Here is a 17,346-nt window from a genome sequence, read left to right as displayed (position 1 = left end):
TCATTTTTACATTAATAAGATGTGCTCATTTTTAAATCGGATTATTTAAATGTTTAATAATAATGAACAGGCATTAATTAGTACAGAAATAATAAAAGAGTTGGAAAGGTTTCTTATAAAAGTCAGTAATGTGTTCAAAAAAAGTGAAATGTTTGGTTTAGAGCTTTTATTGTTTTTGTACTGCCCTTATTGTTCTATATACTGCCTTATTTACCCCAAATAAACAATTATCTACCCAAATTTAGTCTTAGCCAGACCTTCAGACTGATGGCAGATCAGGACTCTATCGCAACTTTCATTGGCCAAGGACCGCCCAAGAGGACGTTTGACTGACATGTAACACAACCAATCAGTTTGCGCTTCATGTTTAGGGGCGTGAAAATGTTATGTCGTGTATATATAAATTATTAATTTAAGAATGTTCTGCAAGTTTACTGCAACAATGGAGCCGCGAACTTCACATACTTTTGAAAATCCAGCGTTTAGTTGATCCTGGTAAGCGCCTGTAAACACATTTGTTTCCAGGCGGACCGTTAAAGAACGCAACTCACGGATCTCCCGGACATCCTGTATAATTCAACAAACCAGATGACGACTTAAAAACTCCTGAAGTGTTTCCAGTTAAGTGTGCCATATGCACAAAGAATATACACTAAGCTCTTTGATATGCATATATACCTTCAGCCAACGGTCCGTGGGTATGACGCTAAGACTACCCCAAGTTTTCTCTCCTTTTAGCTCACTGTAACAGGATCAAATGAGTAAACAGCGCCCCCTAGGACAATAAGGTTAGAACTGCATCCACTCAAATGGCTATCTATCTATCTATCTATCTATCTATCTATCTATCTATCTATCTATCTATCTATCTATCTATCTATCTATCTATCTATCTATCTATCTATCTATCTATCTATCTATCTATCTATCTATCTAATTTTAATAATTAACTCATTTAAACTAGGTATTTCTTAGCATTGAGTCACTTTCATTCTCCCCTTTCTTGGACAAAGTCACCACAATAAAACTCTCCTCTATTTTTACAAAGGCAAGAATTCACAGTTTAAAACAGTTATCAAAAGAAAAGTCAGGAAAAAAGTCAGAATTTTGTTGAATCATTCTTTATTTAGCAACCACTGAGTTGAGAGGTGCCAACACTGAAAACAGCAGCGAATAAGTGGTATTCCCTATTTGTTATGAGAATCTTGCTGTAATTTAATACAATTTACAAATAGGCGATGTGAGAATGTCGGGAAGTTTTAAAAGTAAAACACTAAGGGATGAGTGTTTTGGTGGACTGTTAACTTCCTTTCCACAAGGAAACATGATATGGCACAAAAGCATTCTACAGATAAACGGACGAGAGAGACGGCGAAGAGAATATTGTGTGAAAAAGGGACAGCGGTCTTTAAGAAACCAACGAAATTCTCACATTCATTCACATAACCTCAACATTTTTCTCCCAGTGCATTAAATGCTTCTTTGAGAACATCTTAAACTTCAGTTAGTATGCCTTCAAAAAATGGCAAGGTGAAAGAGAGTAAAATGCTGTAACAGCCAATCATCAGACACCTACACCGTGCCAAGTACGGTAAACGGACCCCCCATAAAACAAGGTTATTTAAAGTGCAGATGAACCAAGTCAGTCATGCTAGGAACGGAGTGATAATCTGTTGCTGAGTGTTCATGCATAAAATTTAGAACAACTTCGAAGGAAGGATTTCAGTGGGCCAACTAAAAAACCAAAGGGTAGAACATCTGAGTATCAACTGATACAAGTCTATACCCTTAACCTACAATGAAAAAGTAAATAAATATATTGATACTAATTAAAAAAAAAAAATCTAAAACTTTCCTCAGAATCTTAATCATTCATCAAGGGTTTTAATGATGAGCAAAATCCCCTTATTTATCCTCTGCTGATTTGTAAGATAATTACCTAACGCTTTATTTCACATGTGAAAGTAGGAAAGAGTTTCTTCAGAATACTTCTGAGTACTATCAAGAAGCCTACAGGACTCTTGTATTTGTCGTTCCTCCGCGAGTGTGATCCAGGCTACAGCGCGCGGGGCCGCTTGGGGTTAATCTGCTTGCTGGCTTGTTCCTCCTCTTGGAGTGTTGAACGGAATGACCTCACTTTATCTGATAATACGAGCAGACACACATGCATTAATACTCCATTCCACTAGGAGAACACCGACCTCTTCTTATGAAAGAAAAAAATTCATTCTAGAGGATGCATTACCTCGGAGCTCAATAAGTATGTCAATCTTCTGGTCAAGAATCTGCTCGAGCTGAGAGGAGTAGGAGTCCACGTCATAATCCACCTCCTCAGTCATCTCCAGGAGAACCTTCTCATCCTCAAGCCACCTGATAGACTCCTGTCAGCACATGCAGTATGAACATAATTAGCAATTCCCTTTTTTAGTTTATAAACAGAAAAAAGCAAGCACAGCAAACCAAAGACTCTAGTGTAAAAACAAACACCTGAAACACAGCCCTGTGGTCCTCCAAAACCTGCTCCTCCATCTCCACCAGCTGAGACACTGCCTCATGGAATGTGAAGAGCTGAGGGGAGACTTCCTCTTCCTGTCAATATTCAAACACAAGCTTTTATCTCACCTATAATAATGGTGTATGGTCCACAACATCCAAAAGGAGGCAACAAATCGATTGCCTGATTATTTTTCCTGTTTATGGATTCACTCTTTTGTTTATCTTTATAAAGCATGAATACATTGATGACAATATAAAGCCTTTATGGGCAAATATAAATATATGCAACATTAAAAAAAAGTGCACAAATTATCATTAGTTACGAAACATTTGCAACTATACACAATCTTTCAAAAGTTTGGAGTCAGTATTAAGATTGTTTGTTTTGTTTTTTTAAAGAAATTAATACTTTTATTCAGCAAATACACATTAAATTGATAAAGTGACATTGAAAATATGCCCAATATCATGTTACAAAAGATTTCCATTTCAAATAAATGCTGTTTTTTGAGCTTTCTTTTCATCAAAGAATGCTGAAAGATTTGTATCAGTTTCCACAAAAATATTAAGCAGTACAACTATTTTCAACATTGATAATAATAATAATAATAAAAAAAGTTTCTTGAGCAGCAAATCAGCATATCAGAATGATTTCTAAAGGATCATGTGACACTGAAGATTGAAGTAATGATGCTGAAAATTCATCTTTGTCTTCACGGGAATAAATTACATTTTAATATACATTCAAATAAATAATTAATTTGAATTGTATTATTATTATTATTATTCATATTTTTAAATATTACTGTTTTTACTGGATTTTGTTTCTATCAAAAACAAAATCTTACTGCCCCCAGACAATTGAATAGTAGTATATTATTTTACAAAATAATCTCATTTTGATGTATATTTAATATTTATTGCAAGAATAATAACAAAAATTACACAATACAGGATTTAAACTATAGATATAGATTGTAAAAAAAGATGGACTTCCTTCCACCGTAGAAAAATGAAGCCAAAATATCCCAGAAACGGTCGTTACTAAAATTTGGAGTCTGTGCAGTAGTGATTCTGAGGTGGAGCCGTAGAATCAAGGTTCTGCCCATAATCGTGACATTACACCCTGTTTGTATAGCATCAAAAACTAAAACCAAACTTATTGGAAAAAACGAACACTTGAACATACATCAGCATGATAAGACCTACCTGAAATGACAGAAATCATCATTGGAAAAAAAATATTTGAAGTGTAATTGGATTTTTTAGTTTGGCTTGCACCCCATTCAAGCCAGGTGGGGATTGAAATTTTTTGGCTTCACTTTTCAGGATGTGTGTATGTGACCAACTGACTACATACACTTGTATGTAAACAGCTGGTCACAAAATATACTTCTAAAACTTCTAAAAAGACAACCCTGAAGTATTTGTCATTACAATGTCATCAAGCATGCATTTTTAAAGTCGAGTAGGTAATAGGAAAAGATGTGTTTTTACATTCTGTTCACAGAGCAGTTTGAGGTCATCTCTCTGAGGGGAGTTGCCCAACTCCCAATCCTCATCCATGATGTCCAGCTGGTTGATGGCGTTGACATTAGGGCGGACTCCCTCCGTCACAGCATTGGGATCCACGGTCAGCTCCTTCACTCTAAATGCACAGATTGACAGCATTTATGATTATGTTTTTAGAGCAATCATGCTTACCTAAATGACACCATGCACAGGTCACAGGACTGAAAAGCTTCAATATAATCTGGATCTTTAGTACACAGAACAATTAACAAAGTGTAACCTGAAGAGACACTGTATACTCTTATTTTAAAACTAAGAATCTAAAAATCTAAAACTCTAAAGATTTACACTTTTAGCATGGTATGACAAAATCTACAAACAGTTGAACAGTTTTTTTTTTAATACAAATGAAAAAATCCAGACATTATTCTCATCAAGGTATACAAATTGTAGCCATTTGTGCAGCTAACGCAACCGTTTATGGTGTCATCTAATTTTTTCTAATTATGCATAGTGTTTATGTGCATTAATTTTCATATTATGGTGACATTTCTAAAGGAGAAGGAAGGACAACAGCACCACCACAGAAATGCCAGACATTCCCAGGGTTAGAGAAATTAAATGACAGCAGATCAGAGGGGAAATGAAAATGTACATTAACACAACCATTAGTGTGAGAAGTGAGTGCAGCCAATGTGTCTAATAAAATGAAACAGACTGTGGTTATACACATTGCTGTGCATGAGTATTTCTTTTCCATGCATCGGTTACAAGCCAGCATGGGATGTTGGGTATCTACTGAGCAGTGCTGGGGAAGCTACTTTGAAACTGCTAACCAAGCTCTCTCATAATGTAGTGTTGCAAACAGTATTTCACAAGTTACTAAGAAAAAAAATCATGTGAAGCTATTTAAGATGGTATTTATATAACTGCATAACTTTAATAATAATAAATTAATCAGACTATATTATTTTGAATCACAGCAGTATTTTTTCTGATAAGTATTTATATCAAAACAAAATTACACAACTAATAAAACACCCTCATTTACACAACAGCATTTAACTATATATATATCAATATGAACAAGCTGTACAATTCTATGTTTGGACAGAAGATGAGACATAGTTCTTTATTAAACTCATAACAAAGAAATGCCACAATTTATGAAGACCTCAAAGCAGATAGGAGGGAGAAATACCAAGAAACACCTCATATGTGGCCGCTCCCAATTATAAGGGATTTTTCTAGCCATTAATGCTTGGATAACATGCCTACATTTTCTTTCGATTAAAAATAATGGCTAGTGCAGTGGCTGCGATATACTTAAACCTACTAACATGTTGACTTATTGTGAGATTAAAAAAAATTACATTTTAGTCACATAACATCAGTTAATGGAAACACCATTATTTCGCAATAGTTTTTTTAACGACATTTAGAAAAAAAATCACAAAAGTTTTGCGCAAATCTGTAATGGAAACCTGGGTACTGAAATTAACGATGTTGTTCTTAACAAAAATTATAGTAGTTGTCGTCAATAGCAATACAAGTGCAATGTGACAGTACTCTATCATTTTTGATGTAGTTAAAATTAAACATCCCAACACTACTTGAGTGATCAACTATTTAAGTTTGTCTTTTTGGTTTCAGTTTGTCTAGTTATAAGACTGAAATACAAAATAGAACAAATCGAAAAAAGAATGATGTAGGGGTTTGTCATTTTTGGCTATGTCTGATCATGAAATAGCTAAATTTTTAAAACAGCTACTGACAAATGAAGTCACTATTTTTGGTTACTCCCCAACACTGCTGCAGTGTATCAGACTGAGAATAGGTGGGAAGCTGCATAGACATGTGCTCATACTCATAGGTAGGAGAGGGTTCAGAGCGACTTCCTCCCCCCTGAGAGAAGGGGATGTCAGAGGGGCTAATCCCAAACTCCTTTACTCTGAAGACAGTCAAGACAGAACAGAGAAAAACAGCAAGACAGAGAGAAAAGAGCACAGCCAATCAGGAGAGACAAGTTATGACAAGACTTTTTCCCATCAGCACTTGCATGTCAAATCACTGGTAAATACAAAAATACTTCTTTTTTTTTAAAGACATTGAAGGCAAAATTTTGAGAGTGATATTTAAAATATCTTCAAAATGGTTGGGAAAAGGCTAGAAGCTACATTGGCGAGAGTTCTTTTCAACTTCCATTTTCATAAACGTACAAAACAGTGCCATGTCCTCACCTGTTGGCATATCTCAGAGTGTTCAGCGTGTTCTCACAGGAGGCCATACCAGGAGAGATGGTGGCGATCTGAGTAGGCAACAGTCACAATTAGAGCTGTGCAAACAGGCAAAAGTAAACTTAGCCAAATCCCAATGTTTGAGAAAGAGGGCTTAATCAAACTTACCATGCATGTCCTGGAGTTCTCACCGATAAATGAGTCTCTGAGGACCTGTGTGAGCTTGCTTGCTCTGAATGGGGTGTGAGGCTTATTCCGGCCCAGAGCTCTGATACATTCCTAATATTTGGGACATGCAAGATCACAGTGATTAACTGGAAAATTCAAAAGTGGGACCTACTGACCAAAAGGTTGCCAACCCATGCTCTAGAGTGGTGTTTTTAAGGCGCTGACCTTTAGAGCCAACAGACTCTTGTTGATTTCGGCTCCCTCCAAACGAGTCTGCCGATCAGCGCTAGACGTGTCTGCTCCACGTTCATTACCCGCCAGATCAATGAGTGAGAATTTGCCATGCATTTTGCCCTTCCTTCGTAGTATGATTTGGAAGACGGCATGGCTACGGGATGAGTGGGCATTGGCTGAGGTCTGACCTGATGTCCTGAAATGGAAAATAGGAAGGAAATTTAAGTCAGAAGTGTCTGTTGTATGTATTGAGACATTGTGTGGCCAAAGATCATGAATCATATTTAGGAAAGCATTTTGAGATATGCATATTTTATACAACAGCAAATAATTCAGTGTACATGCTGAGTTACCCATCAAGTATTACCTGCAGCTGTTCCCCATTTCAATGAGTTTGAGGACATCCTCAGTGCATTTGACCTCACGTTCCTGAAGCCCAACCACTTGCACTTGCTGCTTTCCATCTTCTAGCACACGCAGCTTAGCCTTCCGATTCAACAGATCAAATACCTAAAGAAGACAAAGACTTTAAACGACTAATAGGCTTTAGTTTAAATCACGGCCATGAGTCAGTTCATCAGTTTTCATAAATAACACTCCTGATAATCAAAAACAAATCAATGAATGGACATACTTTCTGAAATGAAAGCCTAGCAAATGTGTAAAATTCTTCAAATGGTATTCACATCACATTTTCAATTAACGGAAAGCGAATGTAACTTATAGCCACTTGCCTTTCCACTGTAAATTTCAAAGAACGTTGCGTAAACCTGTAGATCCAGCTTCTTATAATTTGGTTTCTTCAGCATGAGAAAAACATCTCGAGCTGTGTGTACAACACATAAAATAAATGAGTTGCTTGAAAGGAATTACAAAGTTAAACAAATTTCAGGACCAAATAAACAACAATTACCAGCTAATGCATAGATTCCTTTAGAACAATCCTGGTTCTTTCCTGAAAAATCGCCACCCATGGTCTAAAACAAAAAGCAATTAGTGAGCTTTACATCCTATTACTCTGATAAATGAAAAATGAGCAGTACAAATATTGTGGTATTTAAGTAAAAAAAAAAAAAAAAAAAAAAAAAAAAAAAGAACTAGTAAACCATCCAAACATGATTTTTTTTTTTAAATTTAATATAATTGAGATTTAAAAAAACACTTCTTACGTGAGTTTTTCCACTTCCTGTTTGGCCATAAGCAAAGCATGTGGCCATTCCTCTATCAAAGATGGTTTCCACAAGAGGTCTTGCAGTAAACCTGTGGAGAGAACAATACAAGTTATTTTCCTCTGACTGTGACCAATTCCCTACATCCTTTTTAGAGAAAAATTCTTGTTTAAAGAACATAGGATCATCCTCTACCTGTAAACCATTTCATTTGTCGTGCTGTCATCAAAGGCATAATCAAAACGGAATGTTTGGTTCTCTAGGTATCGAGTCAGGTCCACCTTCTGTTTTGGTTCATGAACCATGACAACATCTTTACTTGGAATAGTGATCACATCTAGGTCCTTTGCTGTCAGCTCTACAACACAAAAGAGAAATAAATTACAAAATACATGAGTTAATCAAAAATGAAAAAAATAGTAGTATGCTAATTGTCATTTCCGAGGCATAACCTTTTTTATTGAGGGGTCGTTTCCTCACACAAACACATATTCTGTGCTCTTCAATCTGTTGAAACATGAATTGCATTTTACTTCTCAATGTAAAATGTTGTACTGAACATACAAGACTGAATTATAAGATATATTTTTCTTATTAATAACACATTTTTATAATAATATGATACATTTGAATTTTGTTTTCAGTATTACTATTATTATTATTATCATCATCATTAAAATGTGAATCTCAAATACAGCTTGTTACGAACATTTCCGGGTAGTATTCCACCCCAAACTCAAATAGAGAAAAAATTCTGAATAAATAATCACCATAATAAAAATAAAACAACAAACAAAATAAATTAACTAACAATTACCATAATAAAGAAAATATGGAAAAATATAATATGGTAGTATTTGGTATTTGTTGTATTAAATTTCATTTAAGCTAAATTATTATTAAAAAAAATGTTAAAATATGACCCAGATATTTCTTAATACCTACCAAATCTGTCGTGGTTAGTGGTCGATAGTCCAAACTTGCTCTAAAGTCTCTGATCATCTGAAGTATTTCATAGTTTGGAATCGTTGTATCAATTTCCTTCAAAACAAAACAAGCACATTCACCATAGGAACACCATCAGGTGAAATTATCTATTAGTCAAACCTGAGAAACACATTACAATTAGAAGCTGAGAGACAAGATATGACAGAAAGATGAGAAGTCTCACCTGTGCTCGCTTCTCTCTCAGTTCCTGTTGCTGTAGCCGGCGCCGTTCCCTCTTCTCCTGCAATTTTTCCACTTCCTTCACACAGTTCGACTTCCTCCTCGCTGTTAGAGAAGAACACACAATTCCATTTCAACAAAGGCAACAATCGCTTCCTCTCTTTCAGCCCGCCCCCTCCCACTCTGTATCTCCCGCTAATATAAGTGTGTATTTGTGTAGACAGAGTGGCTATAGAGACAAGCCAGAGCCTCTGGCAGCTGGCACATGGTAGCGCCAACAGCCCTCTCCATCTTAAAGAGCTCTATTCTGTGAGCAGGCCTTTTCCAAAGTCATTTATCTATGCGCACTTGCTGTCTACAACACACAAAATTACTGCTATTACTTGCAAACAATAGTATCAGTAGAACATGGAATAAAAGATTAGGCCACATAATGAAGTCATTATTATTCATCTGACTGACTTTAATTTCCTCTACCTAAAAACAGTGTGTAATTTGAACAATGACTCATATTGCGACACTAAACTAGGGGTGGGAATTTTTAGACACCTGACAATTTGACTTAATTGGAATTCCGAGAGTTATGATCCAATTCCAAAATTATTTTCTATGCATCTCAATTTGCATAAATATACTAAAATATGACTGCACATAGACACTGTAAGGCACCTTATCTGTAATTTTATTGTCCTGCATACGCTTTTCCAATAAACTGATTCATAAAATTCTGATTCATTAATTTGTGCAGATCAATTCAGAATCACTTGAGAAAGAATCACAACACATCTATGAATCAATTTTGCCTTTAACTCTGCACTAAACAAGCATATCATTTCAAGTAAATCAGTCAAGATGAAAGCTTGTAGTTCTGCCCAAAGGATGTGCAGTATCGTGCTGCGCACAGAAAACAGGTTGAGCATTTTGATTTCAGATTAATTCGGCAGACAGACTCTTGTAAGCTTCATAAATTCAGAGCAAGAGGATTAATCAGGGAGGTTCAGAGTCACGTCAAGGCTGCCCGGTCACAAACAGTCACTAACATTCAGAGGGGCGGCTGGGATAGCCAAACCACACCCCACGAGATTTGAGCCAAGATACGGACAGATGAGCAAGGTTAGGTTTTCTGCAAAATAAAGTCTCTAAAAAGATGCATTCTCTTTATGCATGACATGCATCCTCTGCAGGATGCCTTTCAGAGTTTTCCTATGGGGAAAAGGGGGTTGACATGAACAGACTGAAAAGCACTGAGGGGTGTCATATTACCGTTTTGTTGCTGAGCTAGCTGACTTTGGGTCTGGCTCTGTGTGGGCTGAGAGGGTTGTTGTGCTGGTGGAGGGGGTGCTGATTCTGGCTGCTGCTGCAGTTGGGCCGGTCGTGCCCGAGTTGAGCCAACTTTAAACAGAACACATAAGAGTCAGCAAATCACACAGAGGCTATGTCTGAAAACTTAGGCATAACAGGAGCACTCAAACATGACTGTGATGCACAAAAATGGCCCTCAGGTAGACAGTTTTCCGAATTTTGAAATACAGTCAGTCAGCGTAGTACGCTGAGACAACTTTAAGTATATTAATTTGGCTAAAAGTTGACATTTTGATTAAAAATTGTGAGGTCAAATATTAAGAAAATAGATATCATATCATATTTGCTAAGCAAATTTCTCAATTTGATAGGGTGAACACCTGGTTATTGCTCTGTTGCCGGACAGTGGATGTGATTTTGCGGGACAATGTGGAACACGGGTGTGAGAGAAATTTACTACTATCTTAATATGTAAATATTGATTTACATTAGTTGGAAAGCCTATTTGAAATCACATTGGATGATAACGTTTTAAATCAAAATTTTCCTTAAGTATAGACTCCATATTCTCCTATATCAAACTGTAAAAGCCTGATGTTTCAAAGATTGCACTCAACAAAAAACATAAGCAAACTTTTTGCTTTTACTTTTTTTTAGATTTTTAAATATTTTGTCTAAAGGTTCAATAAACCATTTCATTTCAAATATAATATTTTATATGTCAGGCTTTACAGGGAGTATTATATTAATGTAAAATAATGCTGAAGAATTATTAATAGTACTGAATATTACAATTCTGTCATACAAGAGTACCCTTTCAAGATAAAGTGCTTGTGGAGTGTGCAATCTCTGAAAACACTGCACCAGACTGAGCACACTGAGCCTGACACATGCATGTGTCACCCCTTCATTCTGAAGCACCCAGCACATGCACACTACATAAATATTTAATTAAATATATAATATATTATAAAAAATATATATAATATATAAATATAAGTCTTTAGCTGATTTATAAACGCACATGCACATAGCTGCAATTCAGAATTTTTTGAACTGCAAATATAAATATACCTCTGTTGTCTCTGGATGGGATTTCACTCCTTCCCGGTGCAATAGTTCTACGATTCTGCATACAAACAAAAGCGTACAAAAGTTTCAAAAGATGCAAACAATTAGAATGCAAGTTCAACATTTAACTCTGACCTCATACAAACCTTAGGGATTTTGTTAACTTTCACAGAGCTGGGTGTAGGAGGCGGTGGTGTAACAGGACTCAAGGAAATCTCCTCCTCTGGAGCAACATCTGGATTTAGTGAGAATATGCACTCCAAATCAATCTGTTGCAAAAAACAAAAAACAAGCAGTGAAAATTACAATAAATCATTTTTTTCTGATCACTTTTTTCCAAAACAGGGTTATTAAAGTTGACTTGAAATAAAATAAAATAAAATATAAAAAACTTAAAATTATTTTTCTCAAGTAGCTTCTAAGGCAACATTTCTCATTTTAATAATAATAAAAGAAAAACTGTATAGACATTTAAAAAAAAAAAACTATTAAAAGGAAAATATAAAAAAAAATATCAAAACTAGTTCAAAATATTAATAAAAACTATAATAGCATCTTGATACTAAAAAAAAAAAACACTGATCCAAATCATACAAAATATCCTAATATTAAAAAAGGTACAGGGTACATATTTGAAAGGAACACAGCACATAATATCTCAGGGTTTTATACTGCACCTAACAACACCAGTATGTTGTTCCATCCATTATTAATAACACAGGCAGCTGAGAGGTTGTTAGACTTACCTCTTTCCCTTTGGTGTCTCCATTTTCTATCCATTCCACGGTAACGCTTTCATTATCTTCATTTAAAGAGGTCACCATGGCCTGGTGTATTCGCCCTGTAAGAAATCCAACAGCTCTAAGTGAGAAAGACAAATGGAAAACATTCATTCATGTGTTTTGAAATTTTAAACAAGTTTGAGTGGAACTTGGCAAGGTCATGAATAAGATGGCATGAACGCAAAAATCTGCTTCTCATGGCACTTCAGAAGTTGTGCTTATCAACTACTGAAAAGTCTCAGAGCATCACCGTTAACAAACAGCCATGTTTCCGTATCTATTATTCAGAGCTATTCCTACTCACGTCTCCATCCCTGCAATTATTCAACAGCGGCATCAGCAGGAAAAAGCACATATTATCCTGCCATAAAACAAGCTATTTAAAACTCCACCATGCAACATCAGGTCAAAAGAAAAGTCAAGACCCTACTTTAAGTAAAAGGCGCTAGAGACCTCCTCTGTTTAAGATGTCACAAGCACTGTTCGTCTTCAGAGAGCATGTCAAGAGTCATCTCTATTACGCAATACATGAAACTTCCCAAAGAGACAGGAGTGGTTTTTTTAACACGTCAACAAATCCAGGCTCATTTGTTTCTTTGCTACACTGAAGTTAAATATAACACAGCCTTCTCAAAGAGATAAAATCAAAATCTGTTCTGACAGTCTTCAAAATTATATTGATGACAATACCAATGAAATGGCACTGAATGCTCACAAGACACAAACAACACTAGTTTTTACTAAATCTACATTTCTGTACCGAGACATCATTACCTGAAACTAATTGGATGGTTATTACAGAATTACTGTCTTAATCTTAATTACATCTTAAATATATTGCCTTTTTATGACCAATAAAATACAGATTTATTATAAGTGTCCATAACAAATATGCAGATCAATTTGTGTTTAATTTCTGGTTACCATTAAACTACTATGAAAACATAATATTCCTTATGAATGCTTTAAAGGGATAGTTCACACAAAAATGAAAATTGTGTCATTAATTAATCGCCCTCATGTCGTTCGTTCATCTTTGGAACACACATTAAGATATTTTTGATGAAATCTGATGGCTCAGTGAGGCCTCCATTGCCAGCAAGATTATTAACACTTTCAAATGCCCAGAAAGCTACTAAAGACATATTTAAAAGAGTTCAACCTTAATGTTATGAAGTAGGGCTCCACGATATATCGCACAATATGAAATATAACATTGAACTTGAACGAGATTATCGCTTAAATGCGATTCTTAGTGCGATTATGAAATCGCAAAGACTGTGATTGTTTTTTATGCCAGGCTTGTCAATGAAGTATGGCTCCAAATGCTAATCCATCTGAAAGCTCCAATCCAATCTCGCTTATAATAGTACATTAGAAAAAGCAACACGCGTCAAACTTCTTTTCAGACATGAGAAGCATTTATTAACATCTTGTCCAACAAAAGACAACATTTAATAACATGTTTTTACTCCAAACTCACTTCATAACGACAGTTGAGCGTCTGTGAGATGATGTGGCTTCTTAAGGCAGTCGAGTGTTTATTAGTCATGTTTAATTAATCAAAGCGTTTCAATCTTCTGTTTATTAAGCTACAGCGAAATGGTTATCTTCTTCTGCTGCAGGGCATATTTTGAGTTTCTGCGCAAGAGCGCCCTCTGGCTTTCAGATGGAGAAGCATTTACTTCTGATCACAGAGCCGTACAGTTCTGACAAGCCACGCATTAAAGGTGCCATCGAACGTTTTTTACAAGATGTAATATAAGTCTAAGGTGTCCCCTGAATGTGTCTGTGAAGTTTCAACTCAAAATACACCACAGATTTTTTTTTTTTTTTTTTTTTAACTGCCTATTTTGAGGCATAATTAGAAATGCGCCGATTCATGCTGCGGCCCCTTTAAATCGCGCGCTCTCCGCCCCCTCCCGAGCTCTCGACTCTATCAATGCATAAACAAAGATTACACAGCTAATATAACCCTCAAAATGGATCTTTACAAAGTATTCGTCATGCAACATGTCTAATCGCGTAAGTATGGTATTTATTTGGATGTTTTCATTTGATTCTGTGTGAGTTTGAGGTTTTGCTCCATAGCTAAAGCTAACATTACACACTGTTGGAGAGATTTATAAAGAATGAAGTTGTGTTTATGAATTATAAAGACTGCAAGTGTTTAATAATGAAAATAACGATGGCTCTTGTCTCTGTGAATACAGTAATAAACGATGGTAACTTTAACCACATTTAACAGTACATTAGCAACATGCTAACAAAACATTTAGAAAGACAATTTACAAATATCACTAAAAATATCATGATATCATGGATCATGTCAGTTATTATTGGTCCATCTGCCATTTTTTGCTATTGTTCTTGCTTGCTTACCTAGTCTGATGATTCAGCTGTGCACATCCAGACGTTAATACTGGCTGCCCTTGTGTAATGCCTTGAACATGAGCTGGCATATGCAAATATTGGGGGCGTACACCCCGACTGTTACGTAACAGTCATTGTTATGTTGAGATTCGCCTGTTCTTCGGAGGTCTTTTAAACAAATGAGATTTATATAAGAAGGAGGAAACAATGGTGTTTGAGACTCACTGTATGTCATTTCCAAAAATTACATTTTCAATTCGATGGCACCTTTAAATAATCGCAGCCTTTGCCATATCGCGTACGATTTTATAGCGATAAATCGTGCAGCCCTATTATGAAGCGACGAGAATACTTTTTGTGTGCCAAAAAACAAACTAACGACTTTATTAAACAATATCTAGTGATGGGCGATTTCAAAACACTGCTTCATGAAGCTTCGAAGCTTTACGAATCTTTTGTTTCGAATCAGTGGTTCAGAGCGTGTATCAAACTGCCAAAGTCACATGAACCATTGAAATTTCAAAACGTTTCGAAACACTTATGACATAACGAAGCCTCGTTTACTGAAATCATGTGACTTTGGCAGTTTGATACACACTCTGAACCACTGATTCTAAACAAAAGATTTGTAAAGCTTCATGAAGCAGTGGTTTGAAATCACCCATCATTAGACATTGTTGAATAAAGTCATTATTTTGTTTTGTTTTTTAAACACAAAAAGTATTCTCATCACTTCATAACATTAAGATTGAACCACTGTAGTCAAATGAACTGTTTTAAATATGTCTTTAGTAGCTTTCTGGACATCTGAAAGTGTTAATTGTCTTGCTGTCAATGGAGGCCACACTGAGCCATCGGATTTTATCAAAAATATCTTAATTTGTGTTCCGGAGATGAATGAAGGTCTTACGGGTGTGGAACGACATGAGGGTGAGAAATTATTGACAGAATGTTCATTTTTGTGTGAACTAACCCGTTAATGACAATAATAATGATTAGTAACAGTAGTGTTACTATTGTTGGTATTTATGCAAAGTTGTTTTACTATCTAAATGGGAAAAATAGTTTTCATCTTTGTCTTGGGCTAATTATAAACAATTTTTAACTTTAAAATGAACAGCTGTTATTTAAAAAGTTGAACAGATATCCAAACAATACATTAAATAGGCTTCTTTACATATAAAAGTCTTTATTTGGTTGTATGTATGAGTGATTGGACTGTGAATATTGGTAATATATTTATATATCAGTCACTGATCATCTGTCTATAATAATGCAACAAGTCCCAAGCTGTCAGCATTTCCTTTGGCCAGTAGGATGAGATCAATCTCTGAGCCCAAAGAATGACACATTACATAACTTTTAGGGAACTTGCTTGTCATCTACAAACCATGACACTTAAAGTCATCTGTCCAGATTATCATAAATATGGAAACTCTCTGATGTCATCATAACTGTAATTGAGTGACTGATGTGAAATGAGTTGCATCAAAACTTATAGAGGGTTTAAAGCTCAAAACTACCAAGCTAAACTAGCTGGTTTGAGTGAACCCAGCAACCTCCCTCTCTCCACACTTATTTACACCCAATCTGTAAAACAAAACATTCATTCGCAAGTGACTTAAGATGGCTAACCCAAATTAATCCAGAATCTACTATAACGTTACTTACAAAATTATCTTCCCTACCAATATAAGACATAAATAATTCCCCAATAATATCCATCAAGTAAGCCAGTTTCTGAGCTCAAATAAAATAAAATAACACACATTATGAATAGCTAAACAAACTCCACCCGGATTTAGCAGGTGGCTAACGTAAACCGACAGTTGCACTGTTGATTGACACAAGCTCGTTAACTACCCCGGCAACCAACACCAACAGAGCTAACTTAACGCCATATATCGATTTATTCCAGGCTCAACCACCTAAACTGTCGTTTCTGTCATGTGTATTTGTGAGGTAACGTTAGCATCCGTTAGCCGAACCGGGGCAACGACTTTAACGGACGGTTACAAGCGACCCAAATATGAACTCACCATCGCTGCGCTTTATCTCCACATAAATCCCCACGACGATCTTGCCGAAGTTCACCGCCATGGCTCATTTATGGGACGTGGGGAACACTCAAACAGAAGGGCGTGTGGAAACTAAAAAACAGTGTTTGTGTTTGAATTTTTCACATTTGTTGTTCCGTGTTGCTCAAAACCGGGAGGCGGCCACAGTGCGAGACATAAAAGAGGGAGAGAGTACAGGGCGCATGCGCGTGGGACGTTCGACTTGCGTGGTTTTTTCCCCCACAAGCCCCGCCTTCTGCGCTAGGATTGGCTAGAAGTAGCTGGAGGTTTGAGATCGGACAGTTGAGGTAACCTTAGCAACCATAGTAAGCGGAGAGAGGTTGCTGCTGTATGGCAGAAATGAAAGTGTGTTGATGGCTGTGTTCATTGTTATGATAGTAGGCACATTGAACTTAGTTTGGAGAAATATGTCTAATAATCAGTTGAGAAAAAATATATTCCACATATCACGAAACAAATAGGTATAATTAGTTAGCTAGTGAAAGTTATTTGTTTCACATGTGCCTCTGTATTGAATACATGCGTTGTGTTTCTTCAAAGTATTTTTTATATAAAATCACATAAACAAAAGGAGAAATGTCAAAGAAAATGGGGTTAATGGCAGTGCACAATTGTTTGAACTTGTTTAACTTGATTCTATTAGGTCGATAAGCACTATTATGATTAATAAATAAGTAAAATAAATAAATAAACTATATTTAAAATTAAAGCACTAAAGTAGGCTACTAAGAACGAGGATCTGACTGATTGAATGAGA

At 35.9% G+C, this 17,346-nt stretch overlaps 1 protein-coding gene across 5 annotated transcripts; it reads right to left on the bottom strand.

Moving 5' to 3' along the window:
* Nucleotides 1-1,076: 1,076 nt before the first annotated feature.
* Nucleotides 1,077-16,770, bottom strand: kif2a (kinesin family member 2a). Of its 5 annotated transcripts, XM_067394526.1 has the most exons (21): nucleotides 16,551-16,768; nucleotides 12,103-12,197; nucleotides 11,503-11,625; nucleotides 11,360-11,414; nucleotides 10,247-10,375; nucleotides 8,988-9,088; nucleotides 8,762-8,857; nucleotides 8,269-8,323; nucleotides 8,012-8,174; nucleotides 7,817-7,907; nucleotides 7,561-7,624; nucleotides 7,382-7,473; nucleotides 7,015-7,157; nucleotides 6,639-6,843; nucleotides 6,414-6,524; nucleotides 6,249-6,316; nucleotides 5,853-5,959; nucleotides 3,994-4,151; nucleotides 2,488-2,589; nucleotides 2,246-2,381; nucleotides 1,077-2,142 (listed from the first exon to the last, which is right to left on the bottom strand). In XM_067394526.1, exons 1-21 carry the CDS (start codon nucleotides 16,609-16,611, stop codon nucleotides 2,057-2,059), a joined length of 2,241 nt encoding a protein of 746 aa, XP_067250627.1. In that variant the 5' UTR covers nucleotides 16,612-16,768; the 3' UTR covers nucleotides 1,077-2,056. The 5 variants fall into 5 exon arrangements, with proteins under 5 accessions (XP_067250627.1, XP_067250622.1, XP_067250624.1 ...); XM_067394521.1 differs by lacking the exon at nucleotides 5,853-5,959 and having other exon boundaries at nucleotides 1,078-2,142; nucleotides 3,994-4,144; nucleotides 12,103-12,215; nucleotides 16,551-16,765; XM_067394523.1 differs by lacking the exon at nucleotides 5,853-5,959 and having other exon boundaries at nucleotides 1,078-2,142; nucleotides 3,994-4,144; nucleotides 16,551-16,765.
* Nucleotides 16,771-17,346: the final 576 nt, after the last annotated feature.

This window comes from Chanodichthys erythropterus, chromosome 9, assembly GCF_024489055.1.
Source record: "Chanodichthys erythropterus isolate Z2021 chromosome 9, ASM2448905v1, whole genome shotgun sequence".
In the NCBI taxonomy this organism is placed as follows: Eukaryota; Metazoa; Chordata; class Actinopteri; order Cypriniformes; family Xenocyprididae; genus Chanodichthys; species Chanodichthys erythropterus.
This window is presented reverse-complemented; position numbering and strand designations above follow the sequence as displayed.